The 24781-nt window shown below is 39.0% G+C and overlaps 1 protein-coding gene across 1 annotated transcript in view; it reads left to right on the top strand.

The window, feature by feature from the left end:
• Window positions 1-24781, top strand: part of TMEFF1 (transmembrane protein with EGF like and two follistatin like domains 1) — a 106554-nt gene that overhangs the window by 33066 nt on the left and 48707 nt on the right. Inside the window, exons 3-5 of the mRNA XM_024930007.5 lie at window positions 2776-2905; window positions 7076-7102; window positions 10425-10521. Coding sequence (XP_024785775.2) covers window positions 2776-2905; window positions 7076-7102; window positions 10425-10521 — 254 coding nt within the window. The remainder of the gene's footprint in view (window positions 1-2775; window positions 2906-7075; window positions 7103-10424; window positions 10522-24781) is intronic.

The following is a 24781-nucleotide window of genomic DNA, read 5'->3' as shown; positions in this document are numbered from 1 at the left end:
AAAAATAGAGAAATATGGAAAATCTTAAATAGGGAACTAGGAAACCATGAAGACAGGTAATGTGAAAAATTTGTTGACATTTTATTCCAGGACTTATTTTACATGTATTCATTTTTTTCTAAATGGGCTATAAATATACTTTATTTTCTTGCTATATTTTATTTTATATTATCATATTATTTAAAACATTTACAGTTAGCTTTGTGGAATACATAATACGTTTAAAAATAGTACAGAATTCAGGCCAGGTGCAGTGGCTTACGCCTGTAATCCCAGCACTTTGGGAGGCCGAGGCGGGCGGATCACAGGGTCAGGAGATCAAGACCATCCTGGCTAACACAGTGAAACCCCGTCTCTACTAAAAATACAAAAAAGATTAGCCGGGCGTGGTGGCGGGCGCCTGTAGTCCCAGCTACTCGGGAGGCTGAGGCAGGAGAATGGCATGAACCCAGGAGGTGGAGCTTCCAGTGAGCCGAGACCATGCCACTGCTCTCCAGCCTAGGCGACAGAGCGAGACTCCATCTCAAAAAAAAAAAAAAAAAAAGTACAGAATTCCCAGAAATTATATATGTGCTTTTTGCCTAACTTTGTTAGCTTTTCTTGTCACACAATATATTTTTTTAAAGGTAATTCTTTTTTACAATTACTATTTTTAAACTTCAGCTTTTATTTTAGTTTCAAGGGCTACATGTGTAGGTAGATGGGTTTATTGCTGATCCTGCCACCCAGGTAGTGAGCATAGTACCTAATAGGTAGTTTTTCAGTGCTTGCCTTTCTCCCTCTCTCCCCACTGTAGTAGTGTCCAGTGTCTATTGTTCCCATCTTTATGTCCATGTGTATCCAATGTTTACCTAACACTAATGAGAGCATGGGGTATTTGGTTTTCTGTTCCTCAGTTAGGATATTGGCCTCCAGCTGCATCCATGTTGCTGCAGAGGACATTATTTCATTCTTTTTTATGGTTGTGTAGTATTCCTTGGTGTGTATATACCACATGTTCTTTATCAAATTCACCATTGTTGGGCACCTAGATTGATTCCATGTCTTTGTTATTGTGAATAGTGCTGCGATGAACATATGGGTGCATGTGTCTTTTTGGTAGAATGATTGATTTTCCTTTGGGTACATACCCAGTAATGAGATTGCTGAGTTGAATGGTAGTTCTGTTTTAAGTTCTTTGAGAAATCTCCAAACTGCTTTCCACAGTGGCTGAGCTAATTTACATTCCCACCTGTGTAGCGTTCCCTTTTCTTTGCAGTCCCACCAGCATCTGTTATTTTGACTTTTTAATAATAGCCATTTTGACTCTTGTGAGATGGTGTTTTCTTGTGGTTTTGATTTGCATTTCTCTGGTGATTAGTGATGTTGAGCATTTTTTCATGTTTATTGGTCACTTGTATGTCTTCTTTTGAGAAGTGTCTGTTCATGTCCTTTACCCTATTTTTAATGGAATTATTTGCCTTTTACTTGTTGGATTGTTTAAGTTCAAAAGGTAATTCTTAATGACTGCAATATTAATTTCTTGAACAGTTATACTTCAATTAAACATTGTCTTGTTAGATATTAAGATTTTTAGGTTATTGATATTATAAATTTCTGTTGGAAATGGCTGTAATAAATGTTTGTCTACAAGTTTCTGTCACATTGATTTCTAAATGTGTAATTCTGGATCAAAAGCTGTATTCCTTTTTTTAGGATTCTTGAAACATATTCTTTAATTATGTTACCCCAAAGTAGAACCAATTTAGATGACCAAAACTGGTGTAGTGGGATGTCCACCTAATTGAATTTCTTAATAGCCAATTTTATAAGTTGGAAATAGCATCTCATCTTAGTGGACAACTCTGATTGCTAGTGAAGATCAATAATATTTTATGCATTAACTGGCCATTTGTAATTTTTCTGTAAACACTTCATGTCTGTCTTTAGTCCCGTTTTTATTAATTTGTATGATCTATTTTTTAAGTAATAATAACTTGTATCATATTGTTATAACATTTTCCCCAGATTTTAAAACTTTAGTCATTTATGATATTTCTGACATGTAGATGTTTTCAAGTTTTCCTACATACAGGTCCAGTGTCATTTCTCAAACCTGTATTACCTTTTTTCTTCTTCACCTGTCTTATTTCTACTCATCTTTCAGGGCTCAGTTCATATTCCACTTTCTCTGAGGATGCTTTTCTTGAATACTTCAGCTTACAATAATAGGTATTAGGCATCACATGCTTACTGATTTGGTACATGATCTAGCTTTGCAGTATTGGTTTTTTTTCCTACTCGTATGACTCTCTGACAAGATTGTAAGGTTTCCAAGAACAGAGATCATCCTATATTTCTTTGTGTCTTCTGTACCATTTACCTTGGGACTTTGCCTACTAGATGTTTTGAATAATGATTTTTTTCTATTTTTATGATTAGGTTTGAATGAATAAATGAATTTTGATAATAATAAAATGCTATTACATAAGTAGCACTCTTTACATTGTCAATAATTTCCTCTTATTACCTCGGTGGTTTTTCATAGCAAGCAAATGAAGTAGATAGAGATTTTCATTCTCATTTTTATGGATAGTTGGTAGTTATTTTCCTTATGAATGTGAGAAAAGGTATGAAGAAGTAGCATAATTCTTTTTAAGCCAAAAAAAAAAACAAAAACCCAGACTATTCAGTAGCGAAGTATGTCATAATGCTATGGTATTGCATTCATGAATGTGAAATAAACTATTAATATTCATGCCTAGTTCTGAGAATTTATTTTTGTTGCTTTTGCAGTGCCATACAAATTATATTCCTGTCTGTGGATCAAATGGGGACACTTATCAAAATGAATGCTTTCTCAGAAGGGCTGCTTGTAAGCACCAGAAAGAGATAACAGTAGTAGCAAGAGGACCATGCTACTCTGGTATGTATGATATTCTTCTGAATAAATTTTGGAAAATATGGTGGAATCATTTCTAAAAGGGGGTTTTGAGTCAGAGGTATATTTCCACAACTGCTGCGTGGATTGGTGGTGGTTGTTGCGGGGAGTAGGGGAAATCTTTTTGCCCTCATTTCAGGTTGTTGCTTTTTAACCCCAGGTGGTCTTGTATAGACTTATGTTACTCCTTACTACATTGTTAAGGCTTAACACTCTTTTTATAGGGACTTACTTTCTTTTCATGTCCTTTGCCTTATGATTTGAACATTAGACAGAATGAGCTTTGAGGTGGGGAATGATAGGGGATCTGTCTTGATGATTTTTTAAAAACAGGTGAGGAAGGTCGGGTGCGGTGGCTCACGCCTATAATCCCAGCACTTTGGGAGGCCGAGGCGGGCAGATCACGAGGTCAGGAGATTGAGACCATCCTGGCTAACACAGTGAAACCCCGTCTCTACTAAAAAATACAAAAAATTAGCCGGGTGTGGTGGCGGGCACCTGCAGTCCCAGCTACTCGGGAGGCTGAGGCAGGAGAATGGCGTGAACCCAGGAGGTGGAGCTTGCAGTGAGCCAAGATCGCACCACTGTGCTCCAGCCTGGGCGACAGAGCAAGACTCCATCTCAGAAAAAAAAAAAAAAAAAAAAGGTGAGGAATTTCTGTAGAAAGTCATTAGCAGTATCACAGATTGTTGCTTTCCAAGTTTTTTCTCTGCCACCTGTTCATCCCATGCTGTTTGTATTTACTTCATCTTTTTTTTCCTTCCAGAATTGGTAGTGGTTGATTTGGGGAACTATTAATGTTATTTTCTTGTGTTTGTATTAATGTTTGGGGATAGAGATGCCGGTGAGGTAACTTGAATTATTATTTCGAGGTTAGTGGTAAAGGTGAAGGCCATTCTTACGGGATTTCCACTTCCTTTCTTTCCCTATATATTACAGTGTTCAGAAATTCTCCATTTTACTAAATGTGACAATTTTAGGGTCAACTACAAAGTCAAAGGGGACAGTCTCCAAGGCTGTTCTCACTTCTGACACCAGCTGAGATCAAGAGGTTCCCCAGCTAACCCTAGGCTCAGTAATTTGCTAGAAGGGCTAACAGACTCACTGACAGCTGTTATATGCATGGTTATGAAGGGAGAAGTTACATGTTAAAATCAACCAAAGAAAGAGATGCCCCGAAGATTCTGGGAAGGTTCCAAACATGGAGTTGCTGATTTTTCTTTCCCAGTGGAGGCATGGACAGAGTTAACTCCTCCTAGTTACAGTATGTGGCAGTGCACATGGAGTATTGCCAGCCAGGAAAGCTTGCCTGAGCATCAGTGTTCATAGTTTTTTCTTTATGAGACTGCACCTCACTCTGTTCCTCAGGCTGGAGTGCAGTGGCACGATCATGACTCACTGCAGCCTTGACCTCCCAGGCTCAAGGGATCCTCCCACCTCCGTCTCCTGAGTAGCTGGGACTACAGACACATGCCAACATGCCAGGCTCATTTTTTTTTTGTATTTTTTGTAGGGACAGGGTTTTGCCATGTTGCCCAGGCTGGTCTTGAACTTGTGAGCTCAAGCAATTTGCCTGCCTTGGCCTCCCAAAGTGCTGGGATTACAGGTGTGAGCCATTGTACCCTGATATTCATAGTTTTTATTGGGGCTCATTATGTAAGTATAATTTGATGAGTTGGTTGTGTGGTTAATTGAAGACTCTGGGTCCACTAATACTGTGACCTGTAGCCCCTACTCTACTCTTCATGATTGGTCTTTCTCGTGTAACCAGCCCCCACCCTAAGACTTAGACGTGGCCCAACCCCCAACACTAAGTTCCAGTGTGGTCAGCACCCTCCCTTACAAATATCCTCCTATCAGGTATGACGTAGGTTACCTTCCGGAAGCAGAGGGAAAAGACCAGACCTCTCTTGTAGTAAGGCCAAATTCTTTCTATACACACTAAAATAATCACGTGCTTGGAGAAATTATTATGTTTTTAGTCTAGTAGACTATGATTTGGTGTGGTTCCTATATACTTCTTTAAGTACATTGTGTTTCACAAAATGATCTAGAAATTAAAGAGGAATATGGAGGTTCTTTCCAGTCTCAAATTATGCTTCACTTATGAGGATCATATGTTTAAGACAGCAAGTGTTAACACCTAATGTTAAACATTAGGCAGGAAAGTGGTAGATTGGGAGCACTGTGCTAGGGTTACAAGACCTCGCCTTAACCTAACTCCAACCCTTATTTACTGTGTGACCTTGGACAAATCACTAAGCCTCTCTGAGCCCCAATTCCTTAACTTGTTAAGTGGATATTATCTCCTGGGGTTGTTAAATAAGGATTGAATGAGTGAAGTTATAAGCTGCTATATTGATTTTATTTTCTGAGTGGGCAGTGTTTTATGTTATTTGGTCTTTTGTGGATCCTATTCCTTGAACTAGAAATACTATTCTCTTTTCCTTATTTGAAAACTCTTTTTCTTATGCTTAAGGTTGGTCTTAAGCCTTTTCTCCTCTGTGAAATCTTCCTTCTGTGACATCTCCTGGCAGAGTTTGTTTATACCTTGGGTGTATTTCTATACATATACCATATTGTATTTCATTCATCTGACATAAGTACCTCCAGCCAAATCAGTGCTTTCTCAGTGGGGAGGTACTGTCTTACCTAGGGATATGTATCATAATCTCAGGGTGGGATGGAATCGTGTAGGTTGGGGAAATGCGTACCATTTACAAAACATACAGGGAGAATTCTACCTTGTTATCAGAGTAGCCACAGTATTTAATTTATTTAAGGATTCTAAATGATGAAGGTATGAGATTTTTATATTTATTAAAATTAGACATGGTTTGAAAAAAAGATTGGGAGTAGTATCTCGTGTACTGGGAATATGTCTTATTTATCATTTTATTCCTCGCATTTACCATGGTGCCTGGCACATAATATGTAACCAATCATTGTATGTGGAATCGAAGTAATAAAGGGGTGTTTTCCTAAGAAGAGTTTGGTCATAAAAACAATTTTGAGTTTCCTCCCTCGCTCTCTTTTTTTCTGTTCCATCACTCTTTCATTTCCTCCTTATTTACTCAGAGAAAATGTCATTTTGTGGTTGATTAATCAAAATTGAACATAATTTAAGACTTTCCATAAAATCCCATGAAGATTTTACAATGGGTACTGCATACAATATATATTTTTCTAATTCCTCCTGTTTCTGCGGTATCTGGGAATTTGATTATTGTCCGAAGGAGCTTGAAGGGAAGGGAACAATATTGTTCTGAGTGTTGTTTTTCTGCTCTAGAGGACAATTTGGAGAGCTAGCATGGGTTCTTTAGGATCCAGGGTATCCTCTCCCCTGGCAAGTGCTAGATAAAGCATCAAATTCCTCACTTGCTCTCTCTGCTTTTTAAAATGACTCTGTGCTGATGATTTTACATCATTACCCTCTTTTCAACATGTTCTGTGCTAATATGTTGGTTCCTTTAGGATTATAGAATAAATATTTTACATTAATTGTACTTGAGACTGGCTTCTTTCTGGTAACTTTGATGAAGGCTCTTTTTAATTTCACTAGCGACAAGTCAGGTAAGTCCTTCGGATTGGATTTCCTAGAGGAAGTTAATTTTATTAGTAACATGAAAACCTCAAGCCTTTGGTTCCTTGCTTCCTAAACCTTGGGGCTTTTCTTACCTTTTGGCTTTTGGTCTTTATCCGCAGATTTCCTTAAGAAGATTTTTTTTTTTGTAGTAAGACACAAAGCTCTTTTCCTGCCTTTCTAATAAAAGCAGCTTATTCATTATTTCTCTCAAGCTTTAACAAAAACTAAAATTTTCTCTTATCTTTTAAATGAGTGGATTAAAATTAATTATTTATATTTAGCCTTTTACTTTACAGTATTTATTGTCTTTACTCTGTGCAAAGCATCTGGGTATGTCCTTAATGGGATACAAAGATGTATGAAATATAGATGATTATGTATCTAAGCAATTTATATTTTAAGAGCAGCATGAAATAAGTATGTAAGAATAAATAAGATATCAAAAATATGAGAAAAGGACTCTTTGAGAATGGATATCACAGTTTTATTTTTGATAGGAAATTTTATTATTTGATAAGATGAAATTTCCGGGAAAAATGTTCATATTCATTCTTTGTTTTTCTTCTCAGATAATGGATCTGGATCTGGAGAAGGAGGTAAGTTTCAAGTACCTCTTAAAGGATATTTGCTTTTCTTTCTTTCTTTCTTTCTCTTTTTAAAAAATCAGCTTTGAGATATAATTCACATACCATATAATTTGCCACTTGAAGTGTACAATTCAGTGACTTTTAGTAAATTCGGTTATATATTCATTAGTATATTCAGAGTTATATATTCATCACCACAATCACTCTTAGAACATTTTAATTACCTCAAAAAGAAACCATGCACTCCTTAGCCATCACTCCTAACCCAACTCTCCCTCTCAGCTCTAGGCATTCTTGTTTCTTGCATTTTTCTCTGGAAGTTTATTGTCATACTAAGGGGAAGATGTTTCTGTTAAATTGAGGTTGCATCATCCCCACAAGTGATTTTAGCTTGGACCAGAGTATTTGTAACTCTTTCCCATACCTTGCTTTCAAGTTTTTGCTCATCAGGAATTTTCATGGTACAGGGTTAAAAACTCCAGAGGGAGTTGTGCTTAGAAAAAGGAAGACTTGCCCAACAACTCTCATGGAATTTAGAGTTTAATTTAAACCTTTAACAATTTCCTATCTATGTTTTTGATTTTATTTTACAAATATATGAATTATTTCTGTTGTTTAAAAGATTGATATTTGGTAATAGCATATAATGGAGTTTAAATGATCAGAATTGAGATTGACTAATCTATATCATAGTCTAATGAGGCTATAATTCTTAATGAGTATGTACTGTATACCAAATAATGTTTGAGATATTATGGGGTACACCAAAGAACACCCACTTCAGTACAATTCACACTTAATGCAAATGGAAACTGCCGTTATGATCCTTTCAAAACTGCCTGAAACCTCACTCCATACGTCTACATTTCATAGAATCTTAAAATTTCAGAGTTGGAAGGGACTTTGAAGGTCTCCTGGAGAATAGGAGAACTGTCCTGAGGAGAAATTCAAGGATGACAGTTTCAGCTAAAAAAAAAAAAAAAAAGATTAAAGCTTTCAAACAATAGAATTTGAAGTAGATGGACATGTTCAAGCAGAAGCTTTATAATCAGGTGTGAAGGATCAGATAATAAATTCCAGATCTTAGAGCTGGAACAGATTTTAGGCGATCATGTAGTCTAGCCCCTGTGGTCAGGTATTCAGTTAGGAAACTGTCATTGTCATTGTTCCTATATTAAAGAAGTGAGAGTTGATCTCAAGATTTGCTTATATAATACAATATTGGGCTGGGCACAGTGGCTCATGCCTAAAATCCCAGAACTTTGGGAAGCTGAGATGGGAGGATCACTTGAGCCCAGGAGTTTGAAACCAGCCTGGGCAACATAGTGAGACCCTGTCTCTACCCCCCCCCCCCAAAAAAAAAAGGCCGGGCACAGTGGCTCATGCCTGTAATCCCAGCACGTTGGGAGGCCGAGGCGGGCGGATCACCTGAGGTCAGGAGTTTGAGACCAGCCTGGCCAAATGTGGTGAAACCCCATCTCTACTAAAAATGCAAAAATTAGCCAGGCGTGGTGGTGGGCGCCTGTAATCCCAGCTACTCAGGAGGCTGAGGTAGGAGAATTGCTTGAACCCAGGAGACAGAGGTTGCAGTGAGCTGAGATTGCACCACTGCACTCCAGCCTGGGGGACAGAGCGAGACTCCTTCTCAAAAAATAAAAAAATAAAAAAAATTTAAAAAGCCAGGTGTGGTGGTATGTAGTCTCAGCTACTTTGGAGGCTAAAGCAGGAGGATTGCTTGAGCCCAGGAGGTTGAGGCTGCAGCGAGTGGTGATCACGCCATTGCACCCTGTCTCAAACAAAACAAAACAAAAAATGCTGGATATCTTGCCCCTGAGGATGTAGGTTGACCATTTTTAAAAAATTTTTTTTTGAGAGCATGAGTTAGAAGGGCTAAGTGGTTTGCCCCAGTTAATATACAGACCTTAGTGAGCTCATGGTAACTGTAGTATTTCTGAATATTATGATGTTTTGGGGCCTCAGAATTACTTAGGATGATAATCCCTCGTATCTGTTTGGGAGTATTCATGAGAGTTTAGGGGAATATTTCTATTTAAGGACAGGCAGACACCAAAAATTAGAAGTTCGGAAGCATTACCAAACAGGCATGGCAGATTTGTGTACCTTTTTTAACACTATCTTTATTATAAGACACCCCCTGAGGCCGGGTGTGGTGGCTCACGCCTGTAATCCCAGCGTTTTGGGAGACTGAGGTGGGCGGATCACAAGGTCAGGAGTTCAAGACCAGCCTGGCCAACATAGTGAAACCCCGTCTCTACTAAAAATACAAAAATTAGCTGGGCATGGTGGTGTGCACCTGTAATCCCGGCTACTCAGGAGGCTGAGGCAGGAGAATCACTTGAACCCAGGAGGCAGAGGTTCAAGTGATTCTCCAGGCTGAGATTCATCCAGGCTGAGATTGCGCCACTGCATTCCAGCCTGAGACTCCGTCTGAAAAACAAACAAACAAACAAACAAAAAGACACTCCCTGAATAGTACTCTTTTTCAAACCAAATTCGAGGGAAATCCCTTGAATGAACTGAAATCCTTAAGTTGATTTCAGAACTGATCTCCCTGGCCAGTTTGAGATTATCAGGATATGATCCACTCTAGTTGAGACTCACAAAGTGTAAGGCTCTTTCAGTGTGGGATGTGAGCTGAGTTTGGGGCTGGAGGTATTTAGTGTTTGTTTTTTTTTTCTTTTGCGTTGGATCATAAGAGACCTGCATACTTTTGTATCTGCATATTTTTGGCTGTGCTAAGTGACCAAGTAGAAAAAGAAGAAAAGTCCTTTATAAAGAGACCCTTTTCCATTTTAAAATTTGGAGATAAGTATTTTTTTTTAACTCTGAAATTAGTTTTTATGTAGTTAGAAAGACAAGTATGAAACTGATGTGAGGAAAAGGTGAGAGTTACATTCTTTTGTGGTCAGGCGCTTATCTGCTGACCAGCTTTGCACAGGCTGATTGCAACAGGAGGGTAATCACAGTACTTAAATGTATTGCTCCTGTCTCTTTTCTTTCTCCCTTATTCAGTGTTATATGGTAATTTTTTTTAAAAAAGCAATTCATTATCAAACCTACTGTGTTGTTCTGCCTACATAGTTTAAGGGATCATTTTTCAGCACCAAAACTTCTTTTCCTCACAAAATATGTTGTACTCAGTACTGGCAACATTTTTGAACTTCAAGCATTGGTAGATTTTGGAAGTGACTGTTTTCAAGAGCTCAGGTACATTTTCCTCAGAAACAGGATAATGACTGCTGAAAACATGAAGCATATCTGGAAAGGATCCCAACTTTTGGTTGTAAATTTGATTTTTCTTTTTAAACAGAAGAGGAAGGGTCAGGGGCAGAAGTTCACAGAAAACACTCCAAGTGTGGACCCTGCAAATATAAAGCTGAGTGTGATGAAGATGCAGAAAATGTTGGGTGAGTTGGTTGAGGGGAAGGGACAAAGTTATTTAGAGATTAATCATCAGTATGATTATATTGTGGAAAGGTATCATTTACCTGGTTCTGTATCTTTTGTGTGTTTTCAAATTTTTTTTTTTGTTTAATGCTAGTCTATTGACTTTTAAATTGATATAATACTATGGCTATTTAAATCAGTTTAAGTGTTATAATTTTAGAATGATAATCCATTTATAGTTTTCTGGTTTTATCTTTGCTTTTCTTCCTCCTGATAGTTTTATGTATTTTATACCAAGTGCTTTTCTCACTCATGTTCAGCCTTCATTAAGGTAGGTTTTGTAGCTGACAGCACTGTCTGTCCAATTTCCCATTCATTCCCTGTAAGAAATGGTGTTCTTTTTTAGAACAGTAAGGCTGCAGACATTTATCAACAGTCATGTTTGATTTTTCCTTTCATCAGTATTCTTATTTATTTCCAATATCATTCTTCTTTCATTTTCCTGTGGTGCTGGCTTTTTGCATATTCGATTCTAAAAGCTTTAATGTTGACTTTAGGACCTGGGAGCATAAATGGATCTTCTTCACTTCCTCAGTTTCCACTTAGTATCTATTTTAAAACATTTATTTCTATAAGATATTTGTGCTTTCTTCCTTACTTGTACATATTTTTGGTGTGTATTTTCCCGTTCCGTATTTATTCAGCCCGTAACTGCATATTCGAGCCTTTCACTGAACAGTAATAATATGATCTAATTAGCATTAATGTCCAAAGTTAGTTTTGCAAATTAAGAACACTCAATTTTCAGTATTATGTACAAAATCAGCTATTTGGATGGCACTTGGTAAAATTGTATTAATTTATGTGGTGCATATTTCAAAGTGGGTGAGAACTGGCAAAAGACAAGTAAGTTCAATAATAAATGAACTCAACAAAACCTGAATTTACTGTTTCTGCATATTGGTCACATAGATTGACCCATGTCCATTCATTTCATTCAGAGTGGTTTGATTTGGAAGAACATGTTTTCCAAAGCAGATACTGGCCTATAGAACAATAGAGAAATGATGAGCAATATAGACTTACAGAGAGAACTGATAATAGATATTATGCTGTTTCTTCCTTTTATTTTGTACTAATGATATGGCATGATGAAACACCTTAATATAGGTATATGTGTCAGTATTTTTCCTTAGTACTCTTCTGTATTAGTGTTCAGAGTCAAAATAGCTGTCACTGATTGACTGGCTTGATCAATTGGTCTGTTTTTATTCCTTTCGCGGTGCTTCTATTCATCCCTATTTTATACATTTTTCTATTATCATTTTTCATGCCTAAATTTAAAAAGATGGAGGTCTTTTGCTTAGAATTGAAACATATTCCATCTAGTCTCATAAGTGGCTCCAGATGTGACATCTGCATAATAGGCTGGGTGCAATGGCTCATGTCTGTAATCCCAGTGCTTTGGGAGGCTTAGGTGGGAGGATTGCTTGAGGCTGGGAGTTCTAGACATCTACATGATAAAATACATATCTTTATGTAAACACCTCCTCATAGTGTAATATGTAGCCTATTCCCAATCAGAGCAACTCTGTTGTGTTTACTAAATTAATTTTTTGTGTGTCTATTTATCTGAGAGCTTGCCACCACTATTGTTGCAGATACCAGCTCTAAGCATAAGGAAGTGGACATAGACCATGGAAGGGCTTACCAATAGTAAGGAGCATGCAGGCTCTTACCAGCAGGCTAAGGAGCACATAGACAGTGACAAGCAGCCAACGTCAGGCAAGGAAATTGATGCAACAAGAGGAAAATACGAAGGAAGCAGTTGGTATCTTTATCTAGAAAAAAGTGATTAAGCTAAAGTGTTTGATCCTTCTATGGAAAGAGACAAAAGGAAATGTTGGTAATATCTAATCTTTTAGTCTGTAAAGCACTTGTTACTGATTGCAGTTGTTTTAACAGTGTAAATGTATCTCAGTGGTTAATTTTTTTTAACTTTTAAATGGGCCATGGTACCAAGAAAGTTATATGGTGGTTATGTAACTCCCTCAAGGCACCTTCCATGTGTTTTTCATGGTTGCTAACCAGGTGAATAGTGATGTATCTAAAGGTAATTTTTACCTATCCAGCTGGGCCGTTTAGGTCTGGAAAATGGAAAGCTGCAGAAATATGACATTAGCCATTAAGTCTTGATTTTTATATAAAAACCTATTATTTATTAAGATGTTACATAATTTTCTTATTAAAAGATAAACTTTTAGTTATTAAGAACAAAAGCTCAGTTTAATTCAAGTAGTTCTGTTATGACTTAATTATTATGAACTGCATTGGAATCAGAGTATTAAGGTAGGATCTTAATATTTATCTTCAGGCAGGGCGCAGTGGCTCATGCCTGTAATCTCAATCTCAGCACTTTGGCGGGCAGAGCATGAGGTCAAGAGATCAAGACCATCCTGACCAACATGATGAAAACCCGTCTCTAATAAAAATACAAAAATTAGCTGGGCGTGGTGGCATGCACCTGTAGTCCCAGCTACTCAGGAGGCTGAGGCAGGAGAATTGCTTGAACCTGGTAGGCAGAGGTTTCAGTGAGCCAAGATTGCGCCACTGTACTCCAGCCTGGCGATGGAGTGAGACTCCATCTCAAAAGAATAAATAAATAAATAAATAAATAAATCAATAATAAAAAATTTATCTTCTAGTCTGATCCTCTCACTTCAAAGATGAAATCATCGAGGACTAAAGTCAGAGGGTTTGATGTGGGTATATTCTTCTAATTAATAGTACAGTGCTTTTCTTATCATCTGCCTCTTTCTGATTTTCCTTTAAAGAAAAAATTCCCGGAAGGAATGTTATCTTCTTTTTCCTACTTTGAGGACTGCTGCCCAGTGACTTTTTTTTTTTTTTTTTTAACAAAAACACTGCCCTCTTCATCAGCCTGGTCCCAGCTGTGATTTCTTTACTTCTGTATTAAGTCTTGGTCACTCTGAGTACTAGCTGCTTTTAAATTCTGTTAGTTCTTAGCTGGCATCTAGAAATCAAATGCCTATTTATTGAATTTCTTACCAGTGACTTTCAGTCTTTTTTGACTACACTTCATGTAAAAAATACATTTGCATTGTTATCCAGCACTCCTGTTTATATACACATGGTACTAATAAATATTAAGTCAAACAAAATTCTGTGGAATAGTACTTACCTTTATTAAATGCAATGTACTCTAATATTTTCTATCCTACTTTCTTATAAAATACTGGCAGTGAACCACTAAATTGACTTCATAATCCACTAGTGATTATGACCTACAGTTTGAAAAGTATTGCTCTATAGTAAACTATAATAGATGTTTACTGCATGTATTTTTTTAGGTGTAAGTATTCATTTAAAATTTTATTGTAGGCCAGCTGTGGTGGCTTACACCTGTAATCTCAGAATCTTTAGAAGGCCAAGGCAGGAGGATTGCTTGAGCCTGGGAGATCTAGGCTGCAGTGAGCCATGATTGCGCCACTGTGCTCCAGCCTGGGTGACACAGCAAGACCCTGTCTCCAAAAACAAATGAACAAACAACCCAGAAAATCAAACGTACTTTGTCTTTTCTCAATTTGAAATGTCTTTCCTGTCAGAAGAAATGTTATCCAACCTATCTGATTTGCAAAGAGCAGCTAAAATCTTTCTCTTGCTTTTAAAAATTCTTTCTCTTGCTAATGGTTGTTAAAAAAAATCTGGCATTTTGGTGAGGGGATAAGTGATACCGTGTAAGTTAATTTTCTGCTATTAAGAGAAGTGCTTTTTTAAAATTTAGCCATTTAAATAGAAATTGATTTAAATACATTACATACTTCTTTGCCTTCTTAAACAGAATATACAGAACATGTTTAACATACTCTTACAATTACATATGTAGTATATTACAGTTTTCAGAGCATTTTTTACACATAATATATTTTAAAGGTATTCTGAGCAGTTCTGTTTGGTAGTAGAGCAAGGAAGTATTATCCTGATTTTTATAGGTGAAGGTGAGTTCAGAAAGGCTGAATGGAGAACCAGAACATAGGTCTCATGACAAGGAATCAGTCTATTGTGTTGTGCACGCACATGTAGAGGCCCATGATGTGTGGTTGTTTCACTGCTGCACTTAAGGCTTCATTTAGCTTTGTGTTTTGGGTTCTATATCTGTTTTTTAAAAATGTTTTCTTCTCTCTTGTAAGGCTGTTAGCTGCTGCTTCTAGATGCTGTCAGTGTGCCTTGGCAATGAGTTTGACTGTAGATGCCCTCAATTTTTAATTTGCTTCTCTGCTTCCCTGGAATAGGAAACAAACACTCGCAGAAACTGTATCTAAAGTAAGAATAAGTTCTAAATGTAAAATAAGAGTGTATAGGTTCTTCTGAGTGAAGTGCGTGAACTTTATTCATTGTATGTATTTTATCTGTCTTGTCTGCTCAATGGCTATTTTAATTCATTTATAATTTAAATTATTTTTGCTTCTAAGAGGCTTCCCCCTCACCCTTCCTTCCTGAAACTCACTGCATTTCTTTGATGGCATCGTGGGCTTTGCTTGGGTTTGTGACAGTTATGTTCGTTAATGCTTACCTTTCAAATTTATACCTAGAGGTGTAGGTGGTTGAGGCTCCAAGAAATATGACTCCCCACATAAGTGGGTTTCAGTATTTCACTGTGACCACTGTGAAACAGTGCATAGACTTCCTAGTGGGTCTTAAAACTTGAAAACAGCCTTCCTTTACAGCAACTTGTATTTCTTAAACCACATATTCTTAGTACCACACCCCCTCACTTTCTAAACAGTATTTCTAATCTGTCCAAGGCCGAAGTTATTGCTGTAAGATAGCCATCAGCTGCTTCTCTGGATAGTGGGGACACATAATCATAGGACTCCTTCACTTCAGTACCTTTTATATACCCGACCTAAATCCCTGCCCAGGAATGGTGTGAGGAGTCTGTAGAATCATCAGGCTTAATGCCAATACAGGTGAGTTATAAAAATCCTCCAGTTATTCCTTTTGAACTTTGTCTGCAATGCACTTTATGGAAATAGCCCCTGCTCTTCTGCCTTTTTTATGTCAGTCTCCTTTTTAGAGATGCTGTTTCCATTTATCCCCCCGAGTGATATAAATATCTCAGAGTTGCTCAGAGAATCATACAGGTGCAGGGTGTGGCAGACAACATGGATAACCAGTTTAATCCACCTGCTGGACATCTTAGTCATTTGTGGTACCATTTTCTGTTTTGATGCAGATTTCTGGTCAGTACTACAATATGACGAGTCTCTCCCTCAGAAGGTGCAGTGGTATCTTTTCTGTTGTGTAAACAGAGTAATGCTACACATTTGTGTCCTGCAATATATCCTCCTTTCTGGAAGCTTCATGTACTTTTTAAAACAAGAACTGAAGAAGTACCTTTTCTATCCTTCTGTTTTTATTTCCTCCTAATCAGAGATGGCAGTAATTTTTGTCATTTAGCACTGCCTTATTCTGGATATTTTAAAACTATTTTTAGGTTTAGTAAGTCCCTACTGTAGCCCCTTAGATTATAATGGAAAAATAATTTTGTGTTGTTTTTTAAAACACAAACATTATTAAGCATTATTTTATCCAAAGTATAATCTGGATGTTAGTAATGACAGGTTCCTTTATCCAGAAATATCTTCTTTTTTTTTTTTTTTTTTTGAGACGGAGTCTCACTCTGTCGCCCAGGCCGGAGTGGAGTGGCACAATCTTGGCTCACTGCAACTTCCGCCTCCCGGGTTCAAGCAGTTCTCTGCCTCAGCCTCCCAAGGAGCTGGGATTACAGGTACCTGCCACCACGCCTGGCTAATTTTTGTATTTTTAATGGAGATGGGGTTTCACCATCTTGGCCAGGCTGGTCTTGAACTCCTGATCTCATGATCCACCTGCCTCGGCCTCCCAAAGTGCTGGGATTACAGGCCTGAGCCACTGCACCTGGCCTTCCAGAAATATCTTTTTGAGACCAAGTCTTGCTCTATCGCCCAGGCTGGAGTGCAGTGGCATGATCTCGGCTCACTGCAAGCTCCGCCTCTGGGGTTCACGCCATTCTCCTGCCTCAGCCTCTCGAATAGCTGGGACCACAGGCGCCCGCCACCACACCAGCTAATTTTTTGTATTTTTTTTTAGTAGAGACGGGGTTTCACCGTGTTAACCAGGATGGTCTTGATCTCCTGACTTCGTGATTCGCCCGCCTCAGCTTCCCAAAGTGCTGGGATTACAGGCGTGGGCTACCACGCCCAGCCCAGAAATACCTTCTTAAAGTCCTTTGACAGTTGCCAGTAAGAGAGTTTTGCCTTTAAAATGCAAAACTCCATCTCCCCATAATCTCTTGCAATTTTCTGAATGCACTGTTATTATTGAACACTTTCTTACCCACTTTGCCCCTGTTATTCCCTGTGCCTGGAGTCCCATTCCTGTTTATCAGCTTGTTTTAACTCCTATTCCTCCTTCTAGCCTTAGATGCCGTGGGACTTAGGTCAGATTCACCACCTCTTCTTATAAGCCTACCTTGCGTTCTCCCACAGTTCCTATGTGACCATATTCTGTGTTCCTCCTTGGTCTTGAAAAAGCAACCTCTGCATAGCACTAAGTAGACTGAGCTTCCTGAGGGCAGGGACTTTGTCTTGCTGATTTTTGTCTTGGGTAAACTGCCTATAAGGTTGGGTATCTTAGGATGGATCCTTTTATAGGCCTTTGTTGAATTAGTGGCAATCAACACTAGGCCTTTATTATTCACTTAGAGCTGCTTACAGGGTGGTTGTAAGGATTTAATATGTGTGAAAAAGACTAGCGTTGAATTTGTTGCAGGCTTTATTAGGTGTTTGTTAAATCTCAGTAACTTGACATGAATTAGTTTAAGCCAATGTTTTCCTAACTGCTAAATAAACTTACTATATTGAGAAGAAATGGTACTTTCTATATAGGGTTAAGAAAAAAGGAAGCGAAAGTGTGGATGTTTTTCAGTAATAATACATTCAGATGTGCACAGTATTTGATAGATTTCAAAGGGCTTTTTACAAAATCTTATTTGATCCTGTCAGCAGTGTTTTGAGGTATTATCCCTGTTTTAAAGACTTGGAGTTGTGATTTGCCAAAATTATAGTGCTAAATCATAGAAGGTATTGAATTTATGCATTCATTTATGTATGTATATATGCATTCATGCCTTTGAAATTTAGTGCTGCCAATTCAAAAGCTTAAAAAGGCTCTAGAGTGAAAGGTCTCACTTCCACCCCTGTTCCCAGTCACTCAGTTGTCTTCACTAGAGACAGTCACTGTGATCTGTTTCTTGTTTAATCTCCTGGGGTATTTTATGTATGTGCAAGCAAATATGTACATATATTCTTTTATTTAAAAAAAAAAAACACTAATGGCATCACACTATACCCGTAGTTCTGTACCTTATTTAAAATCTTTATTGTAAAATGTATACCGTATACAAAAGTGTTTAAACATACATGTGCAATTTAAGGAATACCTATTAAAAACTACCTATGTACCTAACACCTAGGGTACAAAATAGAATACTGCTATTATTTCCAGTACCTTGTGTTGACCTAGCCATGGAAGGAAAGGGCAATAGTGCCCACTTAGAGAGGAAGGCTTACGGAAGACACTTTGAACAGCCTCTGTGGCAGGGTCTGGTTTTCAGCTCCTCAGAGAGTTTACAAGTTTCCCTTTTGGGGAAGTCAGTGGACAAAGCCATGAGTATTGGAGTCACAGGGTCATGGAGAACGTCGGCTCACTATAGTTGAGGCATCTGATAGGATTCTAATGTATGGATCACTGGTAGAAATGTGATCAGAATGGACTGCTCTGCTCTGTGTTGTTTACTTATAATCTCCCCATAGCTCATCTTCAGCTGTCAGGAGTATGTCAATTAACTGAGTGGGTTGAGTTGTTCTTGCAGCAGGACATGGAGGGGAGAGCAGGAACTTCATTATCTTCATCTATTTTTTTTTTTATTATACTTTAAGTTCTGGGGCACATGTGCACAACGTGCAGATTTGTTACATAGTGCATGTGCCATGATGGTTTGCTGCACCCATCAACTTGTCATTTACATTAGGTATTTCTCCTAATGCTATCCCTCCCCCAGACCCCCACCCCTGGCAGGCCCCGGTGTGTGATGAGGAACTTCATTATCTTATGGTCAAGACAAGCCAACTGCAGATAAGAATCTGGGCCAGGCTTACCTGGGCAGTCTATCTTCTGACTGAAAGTTGGGTACGGTAGCACTAGGCATCTTAGTAATGATGGCCATCCACACAGCTGTCTATAGAGTTGAACTATTTCATTGTGGACTGATTGCCCTCTACACCTTGTATATAGCTGTCATCCCAGGATCTCCCTTCAGTGTGGTGTCTTTTCCAACAACAATCGATTTTCCAACTCTCTGACACTACCTAGATGTCCAACAATTCAATTAAATTCTGACAGTAACTACTTGGAGTTAGCGCAGACCCACGGTTAAGGACTCAGTCCCATAAGACTGCCCCCACTTTATAACCAGCTGCAAATGAGGTCCCCAGGCTACCCCCACTTCTGCCCAGATGACCATAAATTTTGGAGTTTCCATGCCCTAGCTAATTTGCTAAAACACAGAACTCGAGAAAGCACTATACTTATTATTTGTAAAGGATACAAATGATCAGCCAGATGAAGAAGTACATAAAGCAAGGTCCAGAAGGGTCCTGAGTGCAGGAGCGTCTGTCCCCATGGAGTCAAGTGCACCACCGAGATGTGCTCCCTCACCGGAAGCTCCCGAACCCCCCTTATTCTGAGTTTTTAAACTGAAGTTTTATTATGTAATCGTGACTGGTTAACTCATTGGTCATTGGTGATTGAACTTAACATCCAACCCCTCTCCCCTTCCCAGAGGTAGAAGAATTGGGGTGGGGCTGGGAGGCAGAAGTTCTAACCCTCTAATCACTGTGGTTGGTTTTTCTGGTGACATTAACTCCCTGCCCCCTCACCCCATGAGTCATCTCACTAGAATATAAGAACTCTCCTATCACTCAAGATATGTCAAGGGAACTCTATACCAGGAACTGGGAACAAAGACCATGAATACTTATTATTATACCACTAGGATCTTCCTAGAAATTCCTTTGTCTCTCCCTCCTATATAGGGTACTATATTTCTTCTATTTTTGCTTCTAACTTCTTGGTTTTACTCTCCTATTTTATTACTTCTTTTAGCAGCTTCTTATGAAAAGGTGTAAGATTTTAAAAACTTTTGAGACCTTGTTTGAAGTGTTTAGGTATTTTTATTCCACACCTAATATTTTATTTAGAACTTTGCAAGTGCATAATTCGAGCTGTGAGACAAATTTCCCTGAGAATTAAGAAAGTGTTGCTTTGTTGTCTTCTAGCTTCCAGTGTTGCTGTTGAAGTCTAAAGCCATTCTAATTCTTGATCTTTTGTATATGATTTTTTTTCTCTCTTGAAGCATGTAGAGTCTTCTTTTGGTCTCCAGTGTAGTGATATCTCACAATGTTATGCCCTTTCCTAGATACTTACTGACTTCCATTTTGAAAAATTTTCTTTAGTTATTTGATGATTTCCCTTCCTCTTTTTTCTATTTTTGGTACTCCTGTTACGTGAATGTTGACATCCTGGACTAGTCTCATTTTATCTTTTTTTCCCCTGTTTTCTGTTTTAAATTTTTTTTGCTGTACTTTTTGAGAAATTTCTTCAACTTTATGAGTTTTTCATTTCTGCTGCAATTTTTAATTTCCAGGAGCTCATTTTTGTTTTCAGAGTACTCATTTTTAGAGCACTTTACTTTTATTTTATGATTGCAGTCTGTTTTGGTACCTATACGTTATTAGTTGGTATTCTATCTATTGAAAGAGTGAGATTTTCTTTTCTATCAATCATTCAGGACTCATGGATTTTTCTTTTATTCATTTGTAGTCAATGAGTTATAATTGTTCTTTTGTTTAGTTTTTAATGTTATGTGGCCTTTTAAAATGAGTTAGGGAGTGTTTTTTTCTAGTCTCTGGATGACTTTGTGTAAGAGTGAAATTATCTACTTTTGGCCGGGCATGGTGCAGATGCCTGTCAATGCTTTGGGAGACCGAGGTGGGCAGATCACCTGAGATCAGGAGTTCAAGACCAGCCTGGGCAACACGGTGAAACCCTGTCTCTGCTAAAAATATAAAAAAAAAAAAAAAAAAAAAAGAAAAAAAATTAGCCGGGCGTGGTGGCACATAACTGTAATTCCAGCTACTCTGGAGGCTGAGACACAAGAATCTCTCAAACCCGAGAGGCGGAGGTTGCAGTGAGCCAAAATCGCGCCACTGCGCTCCAGCCTGGGCGACAGAGTGAAACTCTGTCTTAAAAAAAAAAAAAAAATTACCCACTTTGAAAGATTGGAATGGATGTGTTCATGAATTGTCTTTTTAAAAAATGCCTGGATCCGGAGGGGAGGAGCCAAGATGGCCGAATAGGAACAGCTCCGGTCTACAGCTCCCAGCGTGAGCCACACAGAAGACGGTGATTTCTGCATTTCCATCTGAGGTACCGGGTTCATCTCACTAGGGAGTGCCAGACAGTGGGCACAGGTCAGTGGGTGCGTGCACCGTGCGCGAGCCGAAGCAGGGCGAGGCATTGCCTCACTCGGGAAGCGCAAGGGGTCAGGGATTTCCCTTTCCGAGTCAAAGAAAGGGGTGACAGACGGCACCTGGAAAATCGGGTCACTCCCACCCGAATACTGCGCTTTTCCGACGGGCTTAAAAAACGGCACACCACGAGATTATATCCCGCACCTGGCTCGGAGGGTCCTACACCCATATAGTCTCGCTGATGGCTAGCACAGCAGTCTGAGATCAAACTGCAAGGTGGCAGCGAGGCTGGGGGAGGGGCGCCCGCCATTGCCCAGGCTTGCTTAGGTAAACAAAGCAGCCTGGAAGCTCGAACTGGGTGGAGCCCACCACAGCTCAAGGAGGCCTGCCTGCCTCTGTAGGCTCCACCTCTGGGGGCAGGGCACAGACAAACAAAAAGACAGCAGTAACCTCTGCAGACTTAAATGTCCCCGTCTGACAGCTTTGAAGAGAGCAGTGGTTCTCCCAGCACGCAGCTGGAGATCTGAGAACGGGCAGACTGCCTCCTCAAGTGGCTCCCTGACACCTGATCCCCGAGCAGCCTAACTGGGAGGTACCCCCCAGCAGGGGCACACTGACACCTCACACGGCAGGGTATTCCAACAGACCTGCAGCTGAGGGTCCTGTCTGTTAGAAGGAAAACTAACAAACAGAAAGGACATCCACAGCAAAAACCCATCTGTACATCACCATCATCAAAGACCAAAAGTAGATAAAACCACAAAGATGGGGAAAAAACAGAACAGAAAAACTGGAAACTCTAAAAAGCAGAGCGCCTCTCCTCCTCCAAAGGAACGCAGTTCCTCACCAGCAACGGAACAAAGCTGGATGGAGAATGACTTTGACGAGCTGAGAGAAGAAGGCTTCAGACGATCAAATTACTCTGAGCTACGGGAGGACATTCAAACCAAAGGCAAAGAAGTTGAAAACTTTGAAAAGAATTGAGAAGAATGTATAACTAGAATAACCAATAGAGAGAAGTGCTTAAAGGAGCTGATGGAGCTGAAAACCAAGGCTCGAGAACTATGTGAAGAATGCAGAAGCCTCAGGAGCCGATGCGATCAACTGGAAGAAAGGGGTATCAGTGATGGAAGATGAAATGAATGAAATGAAGCGAGAAGGGAAGTTTAGAGAAAAAATAATAAAAATAAATGAGCAAAGCCTGCAAGAAATATGGGACTATGTGAAAAGACCAAATCTACGTCTGATTGGTGTACCTGAAAGTGATGGGGAGAATGGAACCAAGTTGGAAAACACTCTGCAGGATATTATCCAGGAGAACTTCCCCAATCTAGCAAGGCAGGCCAACGTTCAGATTCAGGAAATACAGAGAACGCCACAAAGATACTCCTCGAGAAGAGCAACTCCAAGACACATAATTGTCAGATTCACCAAAGTTGAAATGAAGGAAAAAATGTTAAGGGCAGCCAGAGAGAAAGGTCGGGTTACCCACAAAGGGAAGCCCATCAGACTAACAGCGGATCTCTCGGCAGAAACCCTACAAGCCAGAAGAGAGTGGGGGCCAATATTCAACATTCTTAAAGAAAAGAATTTTCAACCCAGAATTTCATATCCAGCCAAATTAAGCTTCATAGGTGAAGGAGAAATAAAATACTTTACAGACAAGCAAATGCTGAGAGATTTTGTCACCACCAGGCCTGCCCTAAAAGAGCTCCTGAAGGAAGCACTAAACATGGAAAGGAACAACCAGTACCAGCCGCTGCAAAATCATGCCAAAATGTAAAGACCATCAAGACTAGGAAGAAACTGCATCAACTAACGAGCAAAATCACCAGCTAACATCATAATGACAGGATCAAATTCACACATAACAATATTAACTTTAAATGTAAATGGACTAAATGCTCCAATTAAAAGACACAGACTGGCAAATTGGATAAAGAGTCAAGACTCATCAGTGTGCTGTATTCAGGAAACCCATCTCACGTGCAGAGACACACATAGGCTCAAAATAAAAGGATGGAGGAAGATCTACCAAGCAAATGGAAAACAAAAAAAGGCAGGGGTTGCAATCCTAGTCTCTGATAAAACAGACTTTAAACCAACAAAGATCAAAAGAGACAAAGAAGGTGGAGACAAAGAAGGATCCCTTTACATAATGGTAAAGGGATCAATTCAACAAGAAGAGCTAACTATCCTAAATATATATGCACCCAATACAGGAGCACCCAGATTCATAAAGCAAGTCCTGAGTGACCTACAGAGAGACTTAGACTCCCACACATTCATAATGGGAGACTTTAACACCCCACTGTCAATAGTAGACAGATCAACGAGACAGAAAGTCAACAAGGATACCCAGGAATCGAACTCAGCTCTGCACCAAGCGGACCTAATAGACATCTACAGAACTCTCCACCCCAAATCAACAGAATATACATTTTTTTCAGCCCCACACCACACCTATTCCAAAATTGACCACATACTTGGAAGTAAAGCTCTCCTCAGCAAATGTAAAAGAACAGAAATTATAACAAACTATCTCTCAGACCACAGTGCAATCAAACTAGAACTCAGGATTAAGAATCTCACTCAAAACTGCTCAACTACATGGAAACTGAACAACCTGCTCCTGAATGACTACTGGGTACATAACGAAATGAAGGCAGAAATAAAGATGTTCTTTGAAACCAACGAGAACAAAGACACAACATACCAGAATCTCTGGGACGCATTCAAAGCAGTGTGTAGAGGGAAATTTATAGCACTAAATGCCCACAAGAGAAAGCAGGAAAGATCCAAAATTGACACCCTAACATCACAATTAAAAGAACTAGAAAAGCAAGAGCAAACACATTCAAAAGCTAGCAGAAGGCAAGAAATAACTAAAATCAGAGCAGAACTGAAGGAAATAGAGACACAAAAAACCCTTCAAAAAATTAATGAATCCAGGAGCTGGTTTTTTGAAAGGATCAACAAAATTGATAGACCGCTAGCAAGACTAACAAAGAAAAAAAGAGAGAAGAATCAAATAGACGCAATAAAAAATGATAAAGGGGATATCACCACCGATCCCACAGAAATATAAACTACCATCAGAGAATACTACAAACACCTCTACGCAAATAAACTAGAAAATCTAGAAGAAATGGATAAATTCCTCGACACATACACCCTCCCAAGACTAAATCAGGAAGAAGTTGAATCTCTGAATAGACCAATAACAGGATCTGAAATTGTGGCAATAATCAATAGCTTACCAAGCAAAAAGAGTCCAGGACCAGATGGATTCACAGCCGAATTCTACCAGAGGTACAAGGAGGAACTGATACCATTCCTTCTGAAACTATTCCAATCAATAGAAAAAGAGGGAACCCTCCCTAACTCTTTTTATGAGGCCAGCATCATTCTGATACCAAAGCCGGGCAGAGACACAACAAAAAAAGAGAATTTTAGACCAATATCCTTGATGAACATTGATGCAAAAATCCTCAATAAAATACTGGCAAAACGAATCCAGCAGCACATCAAAAAGCTTATCCACCATGATCAAGTGGGCTTCATCCCTGGGATGCAAGGCTGGTTCAATATACGCAAATCAATAAATGTAATCCAGCATATAAACAGAGCCAAAGACAAAAACCACATGATTATCTCAATAGATGCAGAAAAAGCCTTTGACAAA

The sequence above is a fragment of the Pan paniscus genome, chromosome 11, assembly GCF_029289425.2.
Source record: "Pan paniscus chromosome 11, NHGRI_mPanPan1-v2.0_pri, whole genome shotgun sequence".
NCBI lineage: Eukaryota > Metazoa > Chordata > Mammalia > Primates > Hominidae > Pan > Pan paniscus.
The sequence above is the reverse complement of the archived record's forward strand: the minus strand, read 5'-3'. Positions and strand labels throughout refer to the sequence as shown.